General features: G+C 53.0%; 1 protein-coding gene across 4 annotated transcripts in view; it reads left to right on the plus strand.

The window, feature by feature from the left end:
* Window positions 1-16,525, plus strand: part of SMPD4 (sphingomyelin phosphodiesterase 4) — a 641,449-nt gene that overhangs the window by 323,802 nt on the left and 301,122 nt on the right. For all 4 annotated transcript variants that reach the window (XM_078667774.1, XM_078667777.1, XM_078667775.1 and 1 more), the window contains one exon: window positions 14,543-14,696. In XM_078667774.1, coding sequence (XP_078523900.1) covers window positions 14,543-14,696 — 154 coding nt within the window. The remainder of the gene's footprint in view (window positions 1-14,542; window positions 14,697-16,525) is intronic.

Raw genomic sequence — 16,525 nt, forward strand, 5'->3', positions numbered from 1 at the left:
GCACGGAGGCGTGTCGGCGGACAAGGGTGAGGTGTGCAGGCAGGCGGCGGCCAGCAGGGGCGCCACGTGCAGGGGCATGGAGCACTGGGCGGCGTTGAGCACGAAGAGCTCGCTCCAGGTCAGCTGCAGCAGGGCCACCTGGTCCATGTAAATGAGCAACAACGGTCCTTGACAAAAGGGAGGTACACATTTAAATAATTATAGGCCACAATCTGCGCTATAATGAATAGGGAGTCCAGCCAGACCCCGAATTTTAATCAATAATGCAATAAAAGGAATATCAAAACGACATATGTACAGTGGGACACGATCCTGTATCCAACAAGGCTAGACAAACAATTTACAATATACAAAGGATAGGAGGTTTCTCAGGCAATTTACAATTTGTGAGCAGCTAGAAAAATAGACGGAATCAAACTAACTTGACTCATGTAGAAAAAACGCAATTATGTAGTGAACTAGTGTTTAGACTACATTAACTGTCGACGGCGTTTCGATCCTGTTATAATTAAGGATCATCATCAGGACAACCAATGTATTGCCTGAATATGCAAGCCTGTAATTACAAAGGGGAACAAAAAGACACAAGGGACATTGGTTAAAAGGCTAAACTCAACCAATAACACATAGCTTAATGGATTTCCACTCCATGCTTTAAGGTGGTACCTGCCATACGTGCAGGTGAGTGTCAGTTGCCGGTGCCAGTCATCCATGGCGCATATGCATGTTTCAAGAAGGGTGAGTCAAGATTAGCCTGCCATACGTGTAGGTGTGTGCCGAGCAAGTGTCATTCATACCAGTGGCAACTGCTAAGTAAAGGGACCCCTGTTGGGTCCACATAGGTCTTGGCTGTGAGGGACAGTGAGCCAAGAAGGTTCGGTTACCTATTGGTGAAGGAGGGTCCGAGGGAGGCAATTGCTGTGCCAATGTTTTGGAACCACTGGAGTGATTCACGGTAGATGGGCGCAGGAGTCCGGGGATCTGGCGCCTGCAAGGGGGAGGCCTGTGGTTAATGATGGGGTATCAGTCACAGAGAGGTAAGGCGTATAAGGAGTGGTGTGCTTACCTAATTCGCGCAGGACATGCCTGCCGCGGAAGCCGCTACTGTTAGATTGAGGAGGCAGTTCTGCCGTGGAAGCCGCTACTGTTAGATTGAGGAGGCAGTCGTGGTGGGGATGACTGTTGAAAAGGGCAACTGGTTAGGGTAGGTGGGGGAAAGGTGAACTGAAGGCTATGATTGCCGGTAGCGCTTACCCACGTGAGTAGGGAGATCCCAATTACGGATCGTTGAATGGAAAGAGTTGTTGTGCCGGGTGGCGGTACGAGCCTACGATGAGACGACCTGTGGACATAAAGCATATGCGGGTTGAAAGTCTGTGTCTCCTGTCGGAGGTACTGACAGTTGGAGGATGGCAGACTGCGAGCTAGGGCAGCGCTTACCTGAGAGTTCCCAGTGGAACTGCAGCAAACCGTCTGGAGGGCCGAATCGCACCGGTCAGACGCTGGGTTCTGGGCGTGCAGCATTGAAATAGGCGGTCAGCCATATTGAATGGGGCTGGGGTGCATGACGTGACATAGCACGGCGGCCATTTTAGGAAGGGCAGAGGGTCAGGGATGCGGCGGCCGTATTGTAATGGAGTGAGTGAGTGGCGCAGTGAAAAGATGTGAATTAATATATATAAATTGGTGGTGATTGGCGTGAGTGTGAGTGATTAAAATACAGAGTGCTGACTGCAGTAAGACTATTTGCAGTTGGCCATGCATGTGACATTTGGAGGGAAACTCTTTTTAGCATCTCATAACAAGCGAGGGTACAGCTTAAGCCAGCAGCAGGTAATATGACGTGGTGGTACATGATTAAAGAAGTGAGGTCCAATCCTCATTACGATTGAGTCCATTCCTTATACTGTCCATGAGTAGGATCATTTTCAATTCCTCTCTGTTCAGTAGGTGTCCAATATCTCCTCCACGGGGCGGCAACTTAACAGATTTAAGGACGTCCATTTAAGGTCATTGTCACTGTCTCCTTTTTCCGTGAAGTGGTCCACCAGGGGAGCGTTGGGGGTCTTGCAGCGGATTCTACTCCGGTGTTGACCTATCCTGGTTTTAATCTATTGCTTAGTTTGCCCAACATATACAGGCTTGCAAGGACAATGGATCAGATAAATTACATCACTGCTGGTACAATTGGTGAAGCTTTTGCAATTGACAGTGACATCATTAAACACAAACGATTTGCCTACGATAGTAAAATCACAAACGTTGCATGATCCACATTTTGCATGCCCCACGAGCGGCGTTTGGTTCCACAGGGAATCTATTGTACCACGTGTTGGGGGGCTGGGGAGAGCGGCCCTGACCAGATGGTCCTTAAGATTCGAGCTTTTCTTAAAAGCAAACAGGGGATGGTCAATGTGCAAGGCACCTGCATTGAGGGTTGGCCAATGTTTGATTATACTCTTTTTCACAGCATTAGAGGCAGGTGAAAATGTAGTCACGCATGCTATCCTTTGATTGGATTCTTTTTCTTTGGGACAGAGGAGGACCTCCCTTGGGCAGTACCAGGTCCGTTTAACTGCTCTTCTGACAACCTGCTTGGGTAGCCCCTGTTTTTTAACTTTTTTGATAGGACTGCGGCTTCCCTAAAGTAATCCTCTTTAGCAAAGCAATTCCGTCTGATACGGAGAAATTGGGAGTAGGGTAGGGAGTCCCTAAGTGCTCTGGGGTGATTGCTATTGTAGCATAACAACGTATTCCTTTCAGTGGGTTTGCGATATAATCTGGTGTGTAGTGAGCCTTCAGATTCGTAAATGGTGAGGTCAAGGAAGGGAATGGACTGGGTGTCGACTGTGCTGGTGAATGTGAGTCCGCAGCAATTATTTTTGAGCCAATGGATAAATTGGTTCAGACTATCATGGTCGTTGTTCCAAATTAAGAAAATATCATCGATGTAACGTCTCCAGATGGAGATGGTCGACGAGAATGGATTAGATGGAGTCAGTGTGGTATCAGTCTCAATTTTATCCATGAAGAGTATCGCCAGGTTGGGGGCAAAAATGGCCCCCATTGATGTACCCTTGACCTGTTGGTAATATTGCTGGTCAAATGCAAAAAAGTTTCTTGTCAAACATATTTCCAACAATTGGAGGATGAAGACGGAAGGTACCCGGTGGAGTCTCGGTGTAGTTTCAAGAATATCACGTATGACAAGAAGGGCAGCAGTTTGGGGGATGTTAGTGTTCAAGGACTCGACGTCCATTGTACACAGTAACTGGTCACCCACGGAAAAAGGTGTCTCTTCAATCAGGTTCACCATGGCCATGCTGTCCCTGACGTAACACTGGGTAATGGGAACAAAATCTTTAATAAAGAAATTCACGTACTGTCCCAAGGGCTCAAGAATAGACCCGCAACCTGACACAATTGGTCTCCCCGGTGGATTAGAGACGCATTTGTGCACCTTGGGTAGGGTGTAAATTACAGGCATTCTAGGCGATTTAATGTTCAAAAATTGGAATTCTTTCTGGCTAATAATTCCTAATTCTAGAGCCTCTGTGGTAACTTTAGAGATAAGGATAAGTAAGTCCTAGGTGGGATTAGTGGGGAGCCTCATTGTTGGACAGGCCGCATGTTCGAGCTGTCACCCCCTCCCCGCAATGGGACCAGGACCCTGGCTCTCCCTGCATCCCCAGCCAGAGTCCACAAACGACCACCCGAAGTACCCTGCAATCCCTCCACTACAAGACACCAGCTCCGGACCCAGCTGGCCCGGGTCACCATCTACCCCACGACATCGACCCGGCCGCCATCTTGGGGCACTGCAGCACGAGGCCGCGTGGCCTCAACTCGACCCTAACCCCGGGCCCGGCCGGCCCCGACATCGAGGCCCCACCATCCTCCCAGGAGGCAGAGTGACCACTTGGCGAGTCAATGGGAGAAGGAATCGTCAACGGCTCTCCTCCGCCAGGTGTCGATCACCCCAGGCCGCCTGGGCGCTGGCTCCACCCCCCTGCTGGGTGTCTGGACTCCCTCATCCCGGACCTCCCGGCCCCCAGGCGCGAGGGTCCGGACATCAAAGGGGACCAGACCTATAACTGGGGCAGGACCAGACCAGGAAGGCAGTTGTATCCTGGAGTCGAGAGACCCGAGAAGAACTCATCCGTGACTTGGCCTGCTGGCGCTGCCGCAGCCCTCTGCCTCGTGAAACCATCGTCTTGGCCTGCTGGCGCTGCCGCGGCCCTCTGCCTCGTGAAACCATCGTCTTGGCCTGCTGGCGCTGCCGCGGCCCTCTGCCTCGTGAAACCCTCGTCTTGGCCTGCTGGCGCTGCCGCGGCCCTCTGCCCCGTGAAACCATCGACTTGGCCTGCTGGCGCTGCCGCGGCCCTCTGCCTCGTGAAACCATCGTCTTGGCCTGCTGGCGCTGCCGCGGCCCTCTGCCTCGTGAAACCATCGTCTTGGCCTGCTGGCGCTGCCGCGGCCCTCTGCTTTATGAGACTATCACCTTGGCCTGCTGGCGCTGCCGCGGCCCGATCCACAGACACTCCAGCTCGAGGATTGTGAGCTCGCCTTTTTACCACTACCTGTACCGATCCGGTACCCAGACTGTCCCGCTACCCCCTTTCCCTACAGAGACTAGAAGTGAGAGGACCCCCGGGTCCAAGATATCCTGTATCGCTGATATCCTTGCCTTAAGAACCTTATATAAAGCCTTGAACTCGACTTGGTGTGGTGCCTGTTTGTGGGGGGGGAGGTAACTTGTCTGTACGATCGCCGGAGACGGTCCCCCTCGGGGATCTCTCCCTCGGTATCCGGCCGACCCTCAGGGTCCCCGTCTAACATTGGTGGCCAGCGACGGGATCCGAACCTACGCATAATCGTACAGAAAGTCACTCGCCCCACCACACACAACAACCATGTCAATAGAGAGCGGAACAACGGAAAAATTTCAGATGGAAAAATTGGAAGACTACAACCACCGGGAACTGAAGCAATATTGCATAGAACTTGGACTTCCAACCACAGGTCTTAGCACAAAGGAAGACTTCAAACGAGCCCTAGAAGCTTGGGCAGAAACGGGTACGGCCGTACCCCGAACACAAACAACCGAAACGAGCCCCGCACCAACTAAAGAAAGAGCGGATCTCTCCCTGGAAGAGATCCGAGAAAGAGAAAAAACCAGACTCCACGAATTAGAACTTGCCCGACTTCGCTTGGATGGGGAACTCAAGCTGGCAGAACAAAAAATAACCCTGGAACACTTACGGCTCAGGGAAGAGCGGGAAGACAAGCAAAGACAGAGGGAGCTAGAGGAAAAGAGACTAGAGTACGAACATGAGCGCAATCTCAAAGCACTGGAGATCCAGAAACAGAATAAAGACCTCGGGCTCCCCGAACGACCGACCCCGTCTGCCTCGACCGAACCCAAGGTTCACATCCCCAAAGATGTCATCCGGGAATACCACAAGAACGATGATATCCAGCAGTGGTTTAAAGCCTATGAGGTGGCAATGACCTCCCAGCGGATTCCCCGAAGCGATTGGGGAGCCGAATTATGGGGGAGGTTTGTCAACGAAGGGCGGGACGCCCTGCTGCAACTCCCGGACCAGCTGATGACCTCCTACGACCACATGAAGGCCGCCCTCCTCACTCGATACGGGCTCACACCTGAGATGTACCGCCAACGGTTCCGCGACTGCAAACGGATTCCGGGTACAACTTGGGTGGAGTACGTGAACTTTTTTAGCCGAGCCTTCGAGGGGTGGATCAAGGGCAACAAAGTAACCACCTACGAACAACTCTTTGACCTTATCGTATGGGAACACCTGTCGAACAACTGCTTCGTGGAGCTCCGGCAACACCTCCTGGACAGCAAGCTAACCGACCCTCGACAACTCGCCGCCGAAGCCGACCGGTGGGAAAGCACCCGAGTTGGCCGGAGCGCACCCAGCGAAGTATCCCGATCGTATCGCCCCCGAGGGGGAGGAGGAAGTCAGGGTCGGGGGAGAGACCCCGGCCCCTCGTCACCCCCCAGAAACCCCTCGACCCCGGTTGGCCGGGGAAGCCCTGCCGTCCGGGCCGGTTTCCGGGCCAACATTACGTGCCACAGGTGCCAGCGACCCGGCCACTACGCCAGTGATCCCAACTGCCCAAAGAATCCGAACACTACTCCTCGCCAAGTTGCAGCGGCGGCCCTAGGGGAAGAAATAATCCCGGAAGACCAAGAGGAGTACGAAACCGATCCCTCTGAATGGGCACCCACCGCCATGGCACTGGTCTGCTTAGGGGAGAGAGACATGATTCCGCGGGCCCCCCTTCCCGCCAACACACAGAAGTACGGTCAATGGGTCAACATCAATGGCCGCCGGGCGGAAGCCCTCCGCGACACCGGGGCCAGTGTAACGGCGGTCCGACGCCACCTCGTCACTCCAGACCAAATCTTGCCGAACATTCTTTGCCCTGTTCGATCAGCCGACAACTCCGAAAGCCTATGCCACATGGCCTGCGTCCCCTTCGAGTGGGGAGGAGTAACAGGGATGTTAAAAGTAACTGTCCGCGATGATGCCCCCGTGGACTGCCTCCTAGGAAACGACCTTGAAAGCTCTCCCTGGGCCGCTGTCGAACGGAGGGAGCACCTGGGGATGCTTGGCCTCCCCGAATGGGTCTGCGTCACGACCCGGTCCATGACCGCCCGCGCGGTCCCCAGCCCAGAAGAGCCCGAGTGGCCAGAACCTCCTCCCGCGCTCATCCCAGAGGAGGCCGCCCCAGAAGCCATTCCCTTGACCCAAACCGAAGAAGGACCTGACCAGCTTCGGGACGTCCCTGACCTGGCACAATGGCGGCAGGAGGGAGGCCCCACGCAGGAACAATTCCGGGCCGAGCAAAAAACCTGTCCTTCTCTCGAAGGACTCCGGCAGCAAGCCCTGGCCCAGGGCACCGGGGATACCTCGGGGGCCCACTGGATCTACTGGGACCAAGACCTGCTCTACAGCGAGCAGAAAATTGCAGAACTAGGGGCCAGTCGGGTGCTGGTGGTGCCCCTTCGCTTCCGAGACTTCCTCCTGAACTTAGCCCACGATGTCCCCCTTGCCGAACACCTGGGGCAGGATAAAACCTACGACCGCCTGGTGACCCATTTTTTCTGGCCCCACATGCGGAAGGATGTCACCAACCACTGCAAGGCCTGCCCCACCTGCCAGGCCAGCGGAAAAAGTGGCCGAAAAATCAAAGCACCATTACAACCCTTTCCTGTCGTCACCACCCCGTTTGAACGAGTGGGAATAGACATTGTGGGGCCCCTCGACCCTCGAACAGCCCAAGGACACCGGTTCATCCTGGTCCTTGTAGACCACGCCACCCGCTATCCCGAGGCCATCCCTCTTCGGACTGTGACGGCCCCCGTGGTGGGCCGGGCCCTGATGGGGATCTTCTCCCGGGTGGGGTTCCCCCGGGAGGTCGTCAGTGACAGGGGCACAAACTTTATCTCCAGATATATGAAGTCCCTCTGGCAGCAATGCGGGGTCACCTACAAATTCACGACCCCCTATCACCCGCAAGGAAACGGACTGGTCGAGAGATTCAACCGCACCCTCAAGGGGATGATTATGGGTCTAGAAGAACCCCTTCGACGCCAGTGGGACGTACTGCTGCCATGCCTCCTGTTTGCCTATCGGGAGGTCCCGCAGAAGTCCCTCGGCTTCAGCCCCTTTGAACTACTGTACGGACACCCCGTCCGGGGCCCCCTCAGCCTAGTCAAGGAAGGTTGGGAGCAGCCTCCCCAGAAAACTCCCCCAGACATCTACCGGTATCTCCTGGCTCTCCGCAACCAGACCCGGCGGTTCCGAGACACCGCCAAAGCCAACCTCGAGGCCAGTCAGGAGGACATGAAGAGGTGGTACGATCAGCACACGTCCTCCATTGAGTTCGAACCTGGACAACAGGTCTGGGTGATGTCCCCGGTTGAGCCCTGTGCCCTCCAAGACAGATGGTCCGGGCCCTTCAAGGTAATCGAACGCAAGGGGCCCGTCACCTATTTAATCGACATGGAGACCGCCCGGAACCCCCTACGGGTCCTCCATGCCAACAGGCTCAAACCCCATTTTGTGCGATCCGAACTCAGCCTCCTGATGGCTACCGATACTGGGACAGAAGAAGACTCCGAACCCCTTCCGGACTTACTGAGGGCCCTCGAGCAGGATGGCTCAGTGGAAGGGGTCCAGCTCTCCGAGGCCCTGTCCCCGGAGCAACGCCAAGACTGCCAAACGCTCCTGAGGCAGTTCGCTTCCCTGTTCTCCCTCACCCCCGGAGTCACCCCCTGGTGCCTCCACGATGTGGACACCGGGGACAGCCCTCCTATTCGACACCGAGCATACCGCGTACCAGACCGGGTACGAGCCTGCATCCAGACCGAGGTGTCCAAGATGCTGACCCTAGGAGTGATCGAACCCTCAGACAGTCCCTGGGCGAGCCCAGTCGTCCTGGTTCCCAAGGCAGCTGCCCCGGGCGTTGCCCCTGAGCTCCGGTTCTGCGTGGACTATCGAGGGCTGAATGCAGTTACCCGGACCGACGCTCATCCCATCCCCCGGGCAGACGAGCTAATTGACCGGATGGGGGCCGCCCGCTACCTGAGCATCTTCGACCTAACAGCGGGCTACTGGCAGATCGGCCTCACCCCTAGGGCCCAAGAACGATCCGCCTTCTCTACCCCAGACGGGCACTACCACTTTAAAGTCATGCCCTTCGGCATGAAAAACGCCCCGGCAACGTTCCAACGGCTGGTAAACCAGGTACTGGCGGGCCTGGAAGACTTCAGCGCCGCCTACCTGGACGACATCGCGGTGTACAGCCACCAGTGGACCGACCACCTCCGCCACCTGCGGGAGGTTCTACACGCCCTCCAGCAAGCCGGGCTCACCATCAAGGCCAGCAAGTGCCAGGTTGGCCAAGGGTCCGTGACCTACCTGGGACACCAAGTGGGAAGCGGGCGGGTGGCCCCTCTCCAACTCAAGATTGCTGCCATCCAGGCCTGGCAACCCCCTACGAGCCAAACGGAGGTCCGGGCCTTCCTGGGGCTCACCGGATACTACCGGCGGTTCGTGAAGGACTATGGCAGCATCGTGGGGCCCCTCACAGAGCTCACCTCCAAAAAGAGCCCCAAAACCGTCAACTGGACCCCGGACTGCCAATCAGCCTTCGAGAAGCTAAAGACCGCCATGTGCACGGCCCCCGTGCTCCAGGCTCCTGACTACAGCCGGGAATTCATTGTGCAGACGGACGCCTCCGATCATGGTGTGGGGGCCGTCCTCTCCCAACTCAACGCCGAAGGGGTCGACCATCCGGTGGTCTTCATCAGCAGACGCCTCTTGCCCCGAGAACAGCGCTGGAGCACCATTGAGAGGGAGGCCTTCGCCGTAGTCTGGGCACTCAAGAAGCTCCGGCCATACCTCTTCGGCACCCACTTCCGGGTGCAAACAGACCACCGACCCCTGCAATGGCTGATGCAAATGCGGGGGGAGAACCCGAAGCTGTTGCGCTGGTCCATCTCCCTGCAGGGGATGGACTTCACGGTGGAACATCGTCCAGGCCAGGACCACGCCAACGCCGACGGCCTGTCACGCTTTTTCCGCCTCAGCGAGGAGAGTCCCCAGGAAGATGGCTGACTCTCCCCGCCTTCAGCTGGGGGGGACGCATGTTGGACAGGCCGCATGTTCGAGCTGTCACCCCCTCCCCGCAATGGGACCAGGACCCTGGCTCTCCCTGCATCCCCAGCCAGAGTCCACAAACGACCACCCGAAGTACCCTGCAATCCCTCCACTACAAGACACCAGCTCCGGACCCAGCTGGCCCGGGTCACCATCTACCCCACGACATCGACCCGGCCGCCATCTTGGGGCACTGCAGCACGAGGCCGCGTGGCCTCAACTCGACCCTAACCCCGGGCCCGGCCGGCCCCGACATCGAGGCCCCACCATCCTCCCAGGAGGCAGAGTGACCACTTGGCGAGTCAATGGGAGAAGGAATCGTCAACGGCTCTCCTCCGCCAGGTGTCGATCACCCCAGGCCGCCTGGGCGCTGGCTCCACCCCCCTGCTGGGTGTCTGGACTCCCTCATCCCGGACCTCCCGGCCCCCAGGCGCGAGGGTCCGGACATCAAAGGGGACCAGACCTATAACTGGGGCAGGACCAGACCAGGAAGGCAGTTGTATCCTGGAGTCGAGAGACCCGAGAAGAACTCATCCGTGACTTGGCCTGCTGGCGCTGCCGCGGCCCTCTGCCTCGTGAAACCATCGTCTTGGCCTGCTGGCGCTGCCGCGGCCCTCTGCCTCGTGAAACCATCGTCTTGGCCTGCTGGCGCTGCCGCGGCCCTCTGCCTCGTGAAACCCTCGTCTTGGCCTGCTGGCGCTGCCGCGGCCCTCTGCCCCGTGAAACCATCGACTTGGCCTGCTGGCGCTGCCGCGGCCCTCTGCCTCGTGAAACCATCGTCTTGGCCTGCTGGCGCTGCCGCGGCCCTCTGCCTCGTGAAACCATCGTCTTGGCCTGCTGGCGCTGCCGCGGCCCTCTGCTTTATGAGACTATCACCTTGGCCTGCTGGCGCTGCCGCGGCCCGATCCACAGACACTCCAGCTCGAGGATTGTGAGCTCGCCTTTTTACCACTACCTGTACCGATCCGGTACCCAGACTGTCCCGCTACCCCCTTTCCCTACAGAGACTAGAAGTGAGAGGACCCCCGGGTCCAAGATATCCTGTATCGCTGATATCCTTGCCTTAAGAACCTTATATAAAGCCTTGAACTCGACTTGGTGTGGTGCCTGTTTGTGGGGGGGGAGGTAACTTGTCTGTACGATCGCCGGAGACGGTCCCCCTCGGGGATCTCTCCCTCGGTATCCGGCCGACCCTCAGGGTCCCCGTCTAACACTCATGTAGTGGTCGGTGTTTGCTAATTGTCTGAGGATTTCTGCGGTATATGTATCTCTGTTTTGCAAGACAATGCCTCCACCTTTATCCGCACTTTTAATGATCAATGTGTCAATGTTTTTCAGTGATTTGGATGGCTTTCTTTCCTTCCAACAGCAAGTTGTAAGGGATGAATTTTTTGGTTTCCTTAATGGCTTTAAGATCTTTGGTAACCATTTTTTCAAAAGCGATCACCTCTGGCGGCACCATCCCTGCAGTGGGGGAGAAGGCGGACGGTGGTCTAAAGGGGGTGTTTGAGACGGCCAGAGGTGTGGGATTCATTTGAAAGAAAGCCTCTCGGCGAATCCTCCGGAAAAATCTGAGGATTTCCGTCCGGAGCTCCAGGAAATCAGTGCGTATGGTAGGCACGAAGGAGAGACCCTTGCTAAGGAGTGAGGTTTCGGCAATGGATAAGTTATGTGTGGATACGTTGAAGATGGGGATGATCTGTGTGTTCATTGTGTTGGTATCTACCACTGGTAGAACATCTGCTGAGTTTGCCGCTCCCCAGGGGGGTTGTACCAGCGAGAAACTCGTTTGGCTTTCCTTCGGGTAGGTGGGTTGGATTGGCCTCTTGTCTAAAAAATTATTTCTGCTAGGACCAGCGTTCCTATTGGAAGGGCCTGAGCTGTCCCCTGAGTTGTCAGATAGGTCGACAGAGGAGTCGGAGAAGCCAACTAGGGTTTGGTGTTGATTAAAGCGACCCCAGGGCCTGGTGTTGCGTGGATTGGAATAGGAACGGTTTGTATAAAAGTCCTTTTGGAGGTATGGGTATGTTGCGTCAATATGGTAGGACTTAATGTCTTTTTTAACCTTATTCGTTTTTTTATTTTGTTCAATTCTGTAGAAATCGTCTACGGTTTTCTGTACTTGGTCTAGTAATTTTTTAGCATTAGGGACTGGATTGGTGTCGTTAAGCTTTTTCTCAATGTCGTCAATCTCAGCTATTAGGGCAGAAAGGGTTTCAGTGGCTATTTCAAGACCCAAGACCAGCCAATGCCTCGAGCATGTGGTACCGATGTGACTAAAGTTGTTGATGTATTTGGGATTATCGGTAAATATACCGGGAATATTACGTACTATAAGTCCTACTGGTATGATGTCTGCTTTCAGGTACTGTCTTAGCATAAGAGTCATTAATTCTAGGCGTACTTGTTTTTTCTTTAGTTTCTCTAATTGGTCGGGCAGGGTGGAGGGGACATTGGATGGGGCGTTTTCGGTGGTGTCAGAAAACAGAGAGGGGCCTTCGCAGATTTTTTTGATGTATTCAACTGAGTACAGGGGGGCAGGGTCAGACATGCTATGTGTCACTGCGGGTTGAGAAGGAGATAAGCGTAACATGAAACAATTCAAGGGGGTACAGAAAGGGCCCACTTCAAGAGGAAGTAGATAGGGAACTAACCCTTACAATCCGGCGATTGCGCAACATACTATTGAAAAGAACAAGGGAACCCACTTGGTAAGCAAGGACCAAGGGTATCAGTATAAATGAGCAACAACGGTCCTTGACAAAAGGGAGGTACACATTTAAATAATTATAGGCCACAATCTGCGCTATAATGAATAGGGAGTCCAGCCGGACCCCGAATTTTAATCAATAAAAGGAATATCAAAACGACATATGTACAGTGGGACACAATCCTGTAACCAACCAGGCTAGACAAACAATTTACAATATACAAAGGGTAGGAGGTTTCTCAGGCAATTTACAATTTGTGAGCACTGGCTGCCGAAGCGGGACGTGGGGTAGGGCTCGGCCCGCAGCAGCAGCGAGATATATCCGGAGAGGTAAGAGTGGCAATTCAGTTGGTCCCCGTTGGTCAAGGCGACCTGGCCGTGAGTGGGCTGTGTGGGTGGCATTCTGCCCCTCTGGACGGATTTTGAAAGAAGCTGCTTTGTTCACTAACTTCCCCGGTATCCCGGCCCCTTCCAGAACGTGCTCCCCGCGGCCCCCGGAGCCAGATTGTGACGCCACAGGGCCCGCTCCCTGCAGGAGGCCCCTCCCGCCCGCGGGCCACCGCTCCCGGCCTCAGAGCGCGACAGTGGACCGGGGAAAAAGGCCCGGAGCCTGGGATTTCAGGCACGGAGGCGTGTCGGCGGACATGGGTGAGGTGTGCAGGCAGGCGGCGGCCAGCAGGGGCGCCACGTGCAGGGGCATGGAGCACTGGGCGGGGTTGAGCACGAAGAGCTCGCTCCAGGTCAGCTGCAGCAGGGCCACCTGGTCCGTGACCTGCAAGTCGGGGAAGAAGGGGATGTTGTGGGCCCACTCCACGGCGCTGAAGAGCATGCGGGCGGGAAGCTTGCAGATGTTCTCGATGCCCATGATGTTGTTGGGCTGTATGCACTGACTGCCGAAGCGGGACGTGGGGTAGGGCTCGGCCCGCAGCAGCAGCAAGATATATCCGGAATGAGCCATCAGGGGAGAGCAGAGATTCACAGCGGATTACAAGCCTCTGATGACAGGGTCAGGCCTAAGCTCCGGCTGGAAAGCGGACCATGCCATGACACCACCATGTTTCTCCGAGGTCAAGCAGAAATGGCTCGGAGAAACGCCCCGTCATTTTCAGACTGGGGGGGCGTGTTTTTATTTCTCTCATCTTCCCATTGGCTGGAATGTAAACAACGGGCGTGTTTTGACTTGTTGTTTACATTCCAGCCAATTGGAAGAGGAGAGAAAGACGAAAAAAACACGCCGCTCAATCCGAAAAGGACGTGGCTTAAATTGACAAACAAACCTCTTCTCCAATGGCTGGCTGCCGTTTAGGAAGGCAGCCAATGGAGAAGAGGGGCAAGTTTCAGCCCCATACTAAGAGACATAAAATCTCGCCAGTGAGACTGCGCAAGCGCAGCCTACGCTACCCGAGACCTAAAAACTGGCAGGATCTGCAAACTGTAATAACTGCAAGGACAGGGAAAATGCATAATAGATGCAAATGGTTGAATTACACAGGTAATTAATGTGCACACTCCGTTCATCATTTTTAACCAGTCAGAGATCAGCTATAAGCAAATCAGTTTTGGGTCAGCCTCGAAGGGGCAATTCCAGCCTGTAACAGGAAAACTGCTAATCCCAGGCCATTTTGGACTAGTTGAGATTTTTCTGTAAAGTGCAGTTGGAATCCTATGCCTCAGTGAACTTGAGGCAGTCTTCTCAATTTAGAGGCTCACTTCAGCAGCGAAAAGTGATTGATAAACAGGCGTGAATTGCTGGTCCTTGTGCAGTTGCTACTACCCACTGTGATTCTTTCATACTTTCTCCCTTTCCAGTCAGTTGTCTATGCACTGCTGGCAATTTTCTATGGTTGTCTGCAGTTCCAAAACACTGTATCTGCACCCTGCAGCCAGATACATTTTCCAGCTTGGCAGTTGATACAGGTACAGAGTGATGAGAGCAAGCATCACATGATAATAATGGATGACAGTCTTTAACTGTTGTAAAATTCACATTTTGTGTTCTTTGTTGGGCATGCTATAGGTGCATTTACATCCCATGTAGAAATGATAAGCATAACCGAGCAAGGGTGCTGGAGCTTAGGCAATTATATAGCCAACTCTTTTTATATTTGTGTATCTCCATTTTTCTATCCTGTAGCTCTTCGTTCCAACGATCTCCCCCTGTGCCGTTTACCTCGTATGGAATTCATTCAAGCAGTAGCAGCCTGCTGAAGCGACAGGTCTCACATCAACCTATGGTCAATGCTGACCCTGCTGCCCAGGAGATCTGGAGATCAGAGACTATGCTGCAGGTGAGTCTCACTGAGTCCATGTTATAGATAGAGGCCATTTGTTTATCAATCTTTTTTGCAGCTTATAGAGGTGTCCAGTGTCAGTGATCCGTAGTCTCTTTGTCCTTCTGCCATTAGATTGATGAAATTGAAGGACTGTTAATCACCAAGACTTCTGGAGGGAAATAGTTACGTGGTGAACAGGAGAGAAAAGTGAAGCTTAAGGTTTTCACCCTTCTAGCCTCTGTTACACATCATGCACACAGAAATACAAATATTAATTTGGAGCAATATAGACAGATTTTAATGTCACCTAGGATCAACACACTGTTCTTGCCTGTTAACAACTTATGGCTTACACCAATAATCTATTTGCCCTTTTTCCAAAATATATAAGCTAGGCTATGCAGACGTAGGGCACTGATGTAGAGCACTTTAAATTCCAGAGGAGTATATAAGCAGTGCTAGGTGCTCAGAGTGGGTGTACATTATGTTATGCATTTATCCTTTGCCTGAGGACCTTGTTTGACTTGCTTTTTGTAAGTTAAATCAGCAATTCACGTCCTTTATCTAGTGTCCAGTGAACTCCCTGAGCATCTGCAATAACACTGAATATAGGTATGTACATTACTGAAAATGGTTTATTGGTACTGTGCAAAAGCTAATTGCAAATATGTACCAAAGAACAGTTGGCAAAAAAATATAAAATCCCTTGTAAAACAGCCTAATACACATTATCATAGTGCACATCTTCTATTCCCATAATTTGTTTGGGTAGCTTACCCCAGCCAGCACCCTTGCCTACTACAGCAATCTATGGGATTAAATACAGCATAAAGACCTGCCTATAGGCTTTAGCACAAGGCAATAACAATCCACCATTTAAAGCTTATTGCATTTTAGACCTGCTTTTCTCAGTAAGTCAGGCCTACTGGCTTCTTCATAACATTTCCTAATAAACATATCAACCCCATGCAGTCTGGCACATCTTTCCCCAGTGAACCGATAAGGCCTATAACCTTTACCGTTGACCTGACACTATAACCAACACAGGCCTATGTAGTACACATGAACTGGCAACCATCATACATAGTTTTACAAACTGGATTTTTCTACATATTTGTAATTGTATAACAGTATACAACTCCTCTCAATAAGGCATAATGAGAATAATTACAGTGAAAACCTTCAAGGTTTGTCGGAGTGAGTGGGCTACCCCACCACTCTTGACTACTATAGCAATCTGTGAAATTACAGGTAATAAAATACATATCTATACCCACTCCAAAACCCTTGTCTGATATGGTAATCTGTGAGATTACAGGTAACAAAATACCTATCTATACCCTGTAACACTGCATGATCACTACCAGCTTTATAAGGCATGCTGGCTTTAACAAATGCCTTTGTAATACATAAGGTAGGCCTACTGTCTGTCTTTGACATAACTTTTCAGAATAAGCATATCAGACTTTGGCTTTGATGGAATTGATCGGAGTACACAATTCAGGCCTATTGCTCATACCCGTTACCAACTCGGGCCTGGTGTTTTGAGCACCTTTAGTACAAGGTAGCCATTTTCCATACAGTCATAACATTTAAAAGATTTGCAAACTTACTGCTGGCTAAGCAAAGTAGTATATGTTCTAAGAATGCCTAGCAAGATTTCTCGAAATATAATGTTCTAAATCCACTCTTTGTCAAGGTGACACCATCATCAAAACCCTTGCCTTCTTTAGTTATCTGTGAGATTCCATGTAACAAAATCATGGTCTGTGTCTCAACCCAAACAGATGTCATCAGCATTGGAACCTTCTAGAAAGCTTATTGTTAGTGATCCATGACTTCTA

This window comes from Lissotriton helveticus, chromosome 11 (assembly GCF_964261635.1).
Source record: "Lissotriton helveticus chromosome 11, aLisHel1.1, whole genome shotgun sequence".
In the NCBI taxonomy this organism is placed as follows: domain Eukaryota; kingdom Metazoa; phylum Chordata; class Amphibia; order Caudata; family Salamandridae; genus Lissotriton; species Lissotriton helveticus.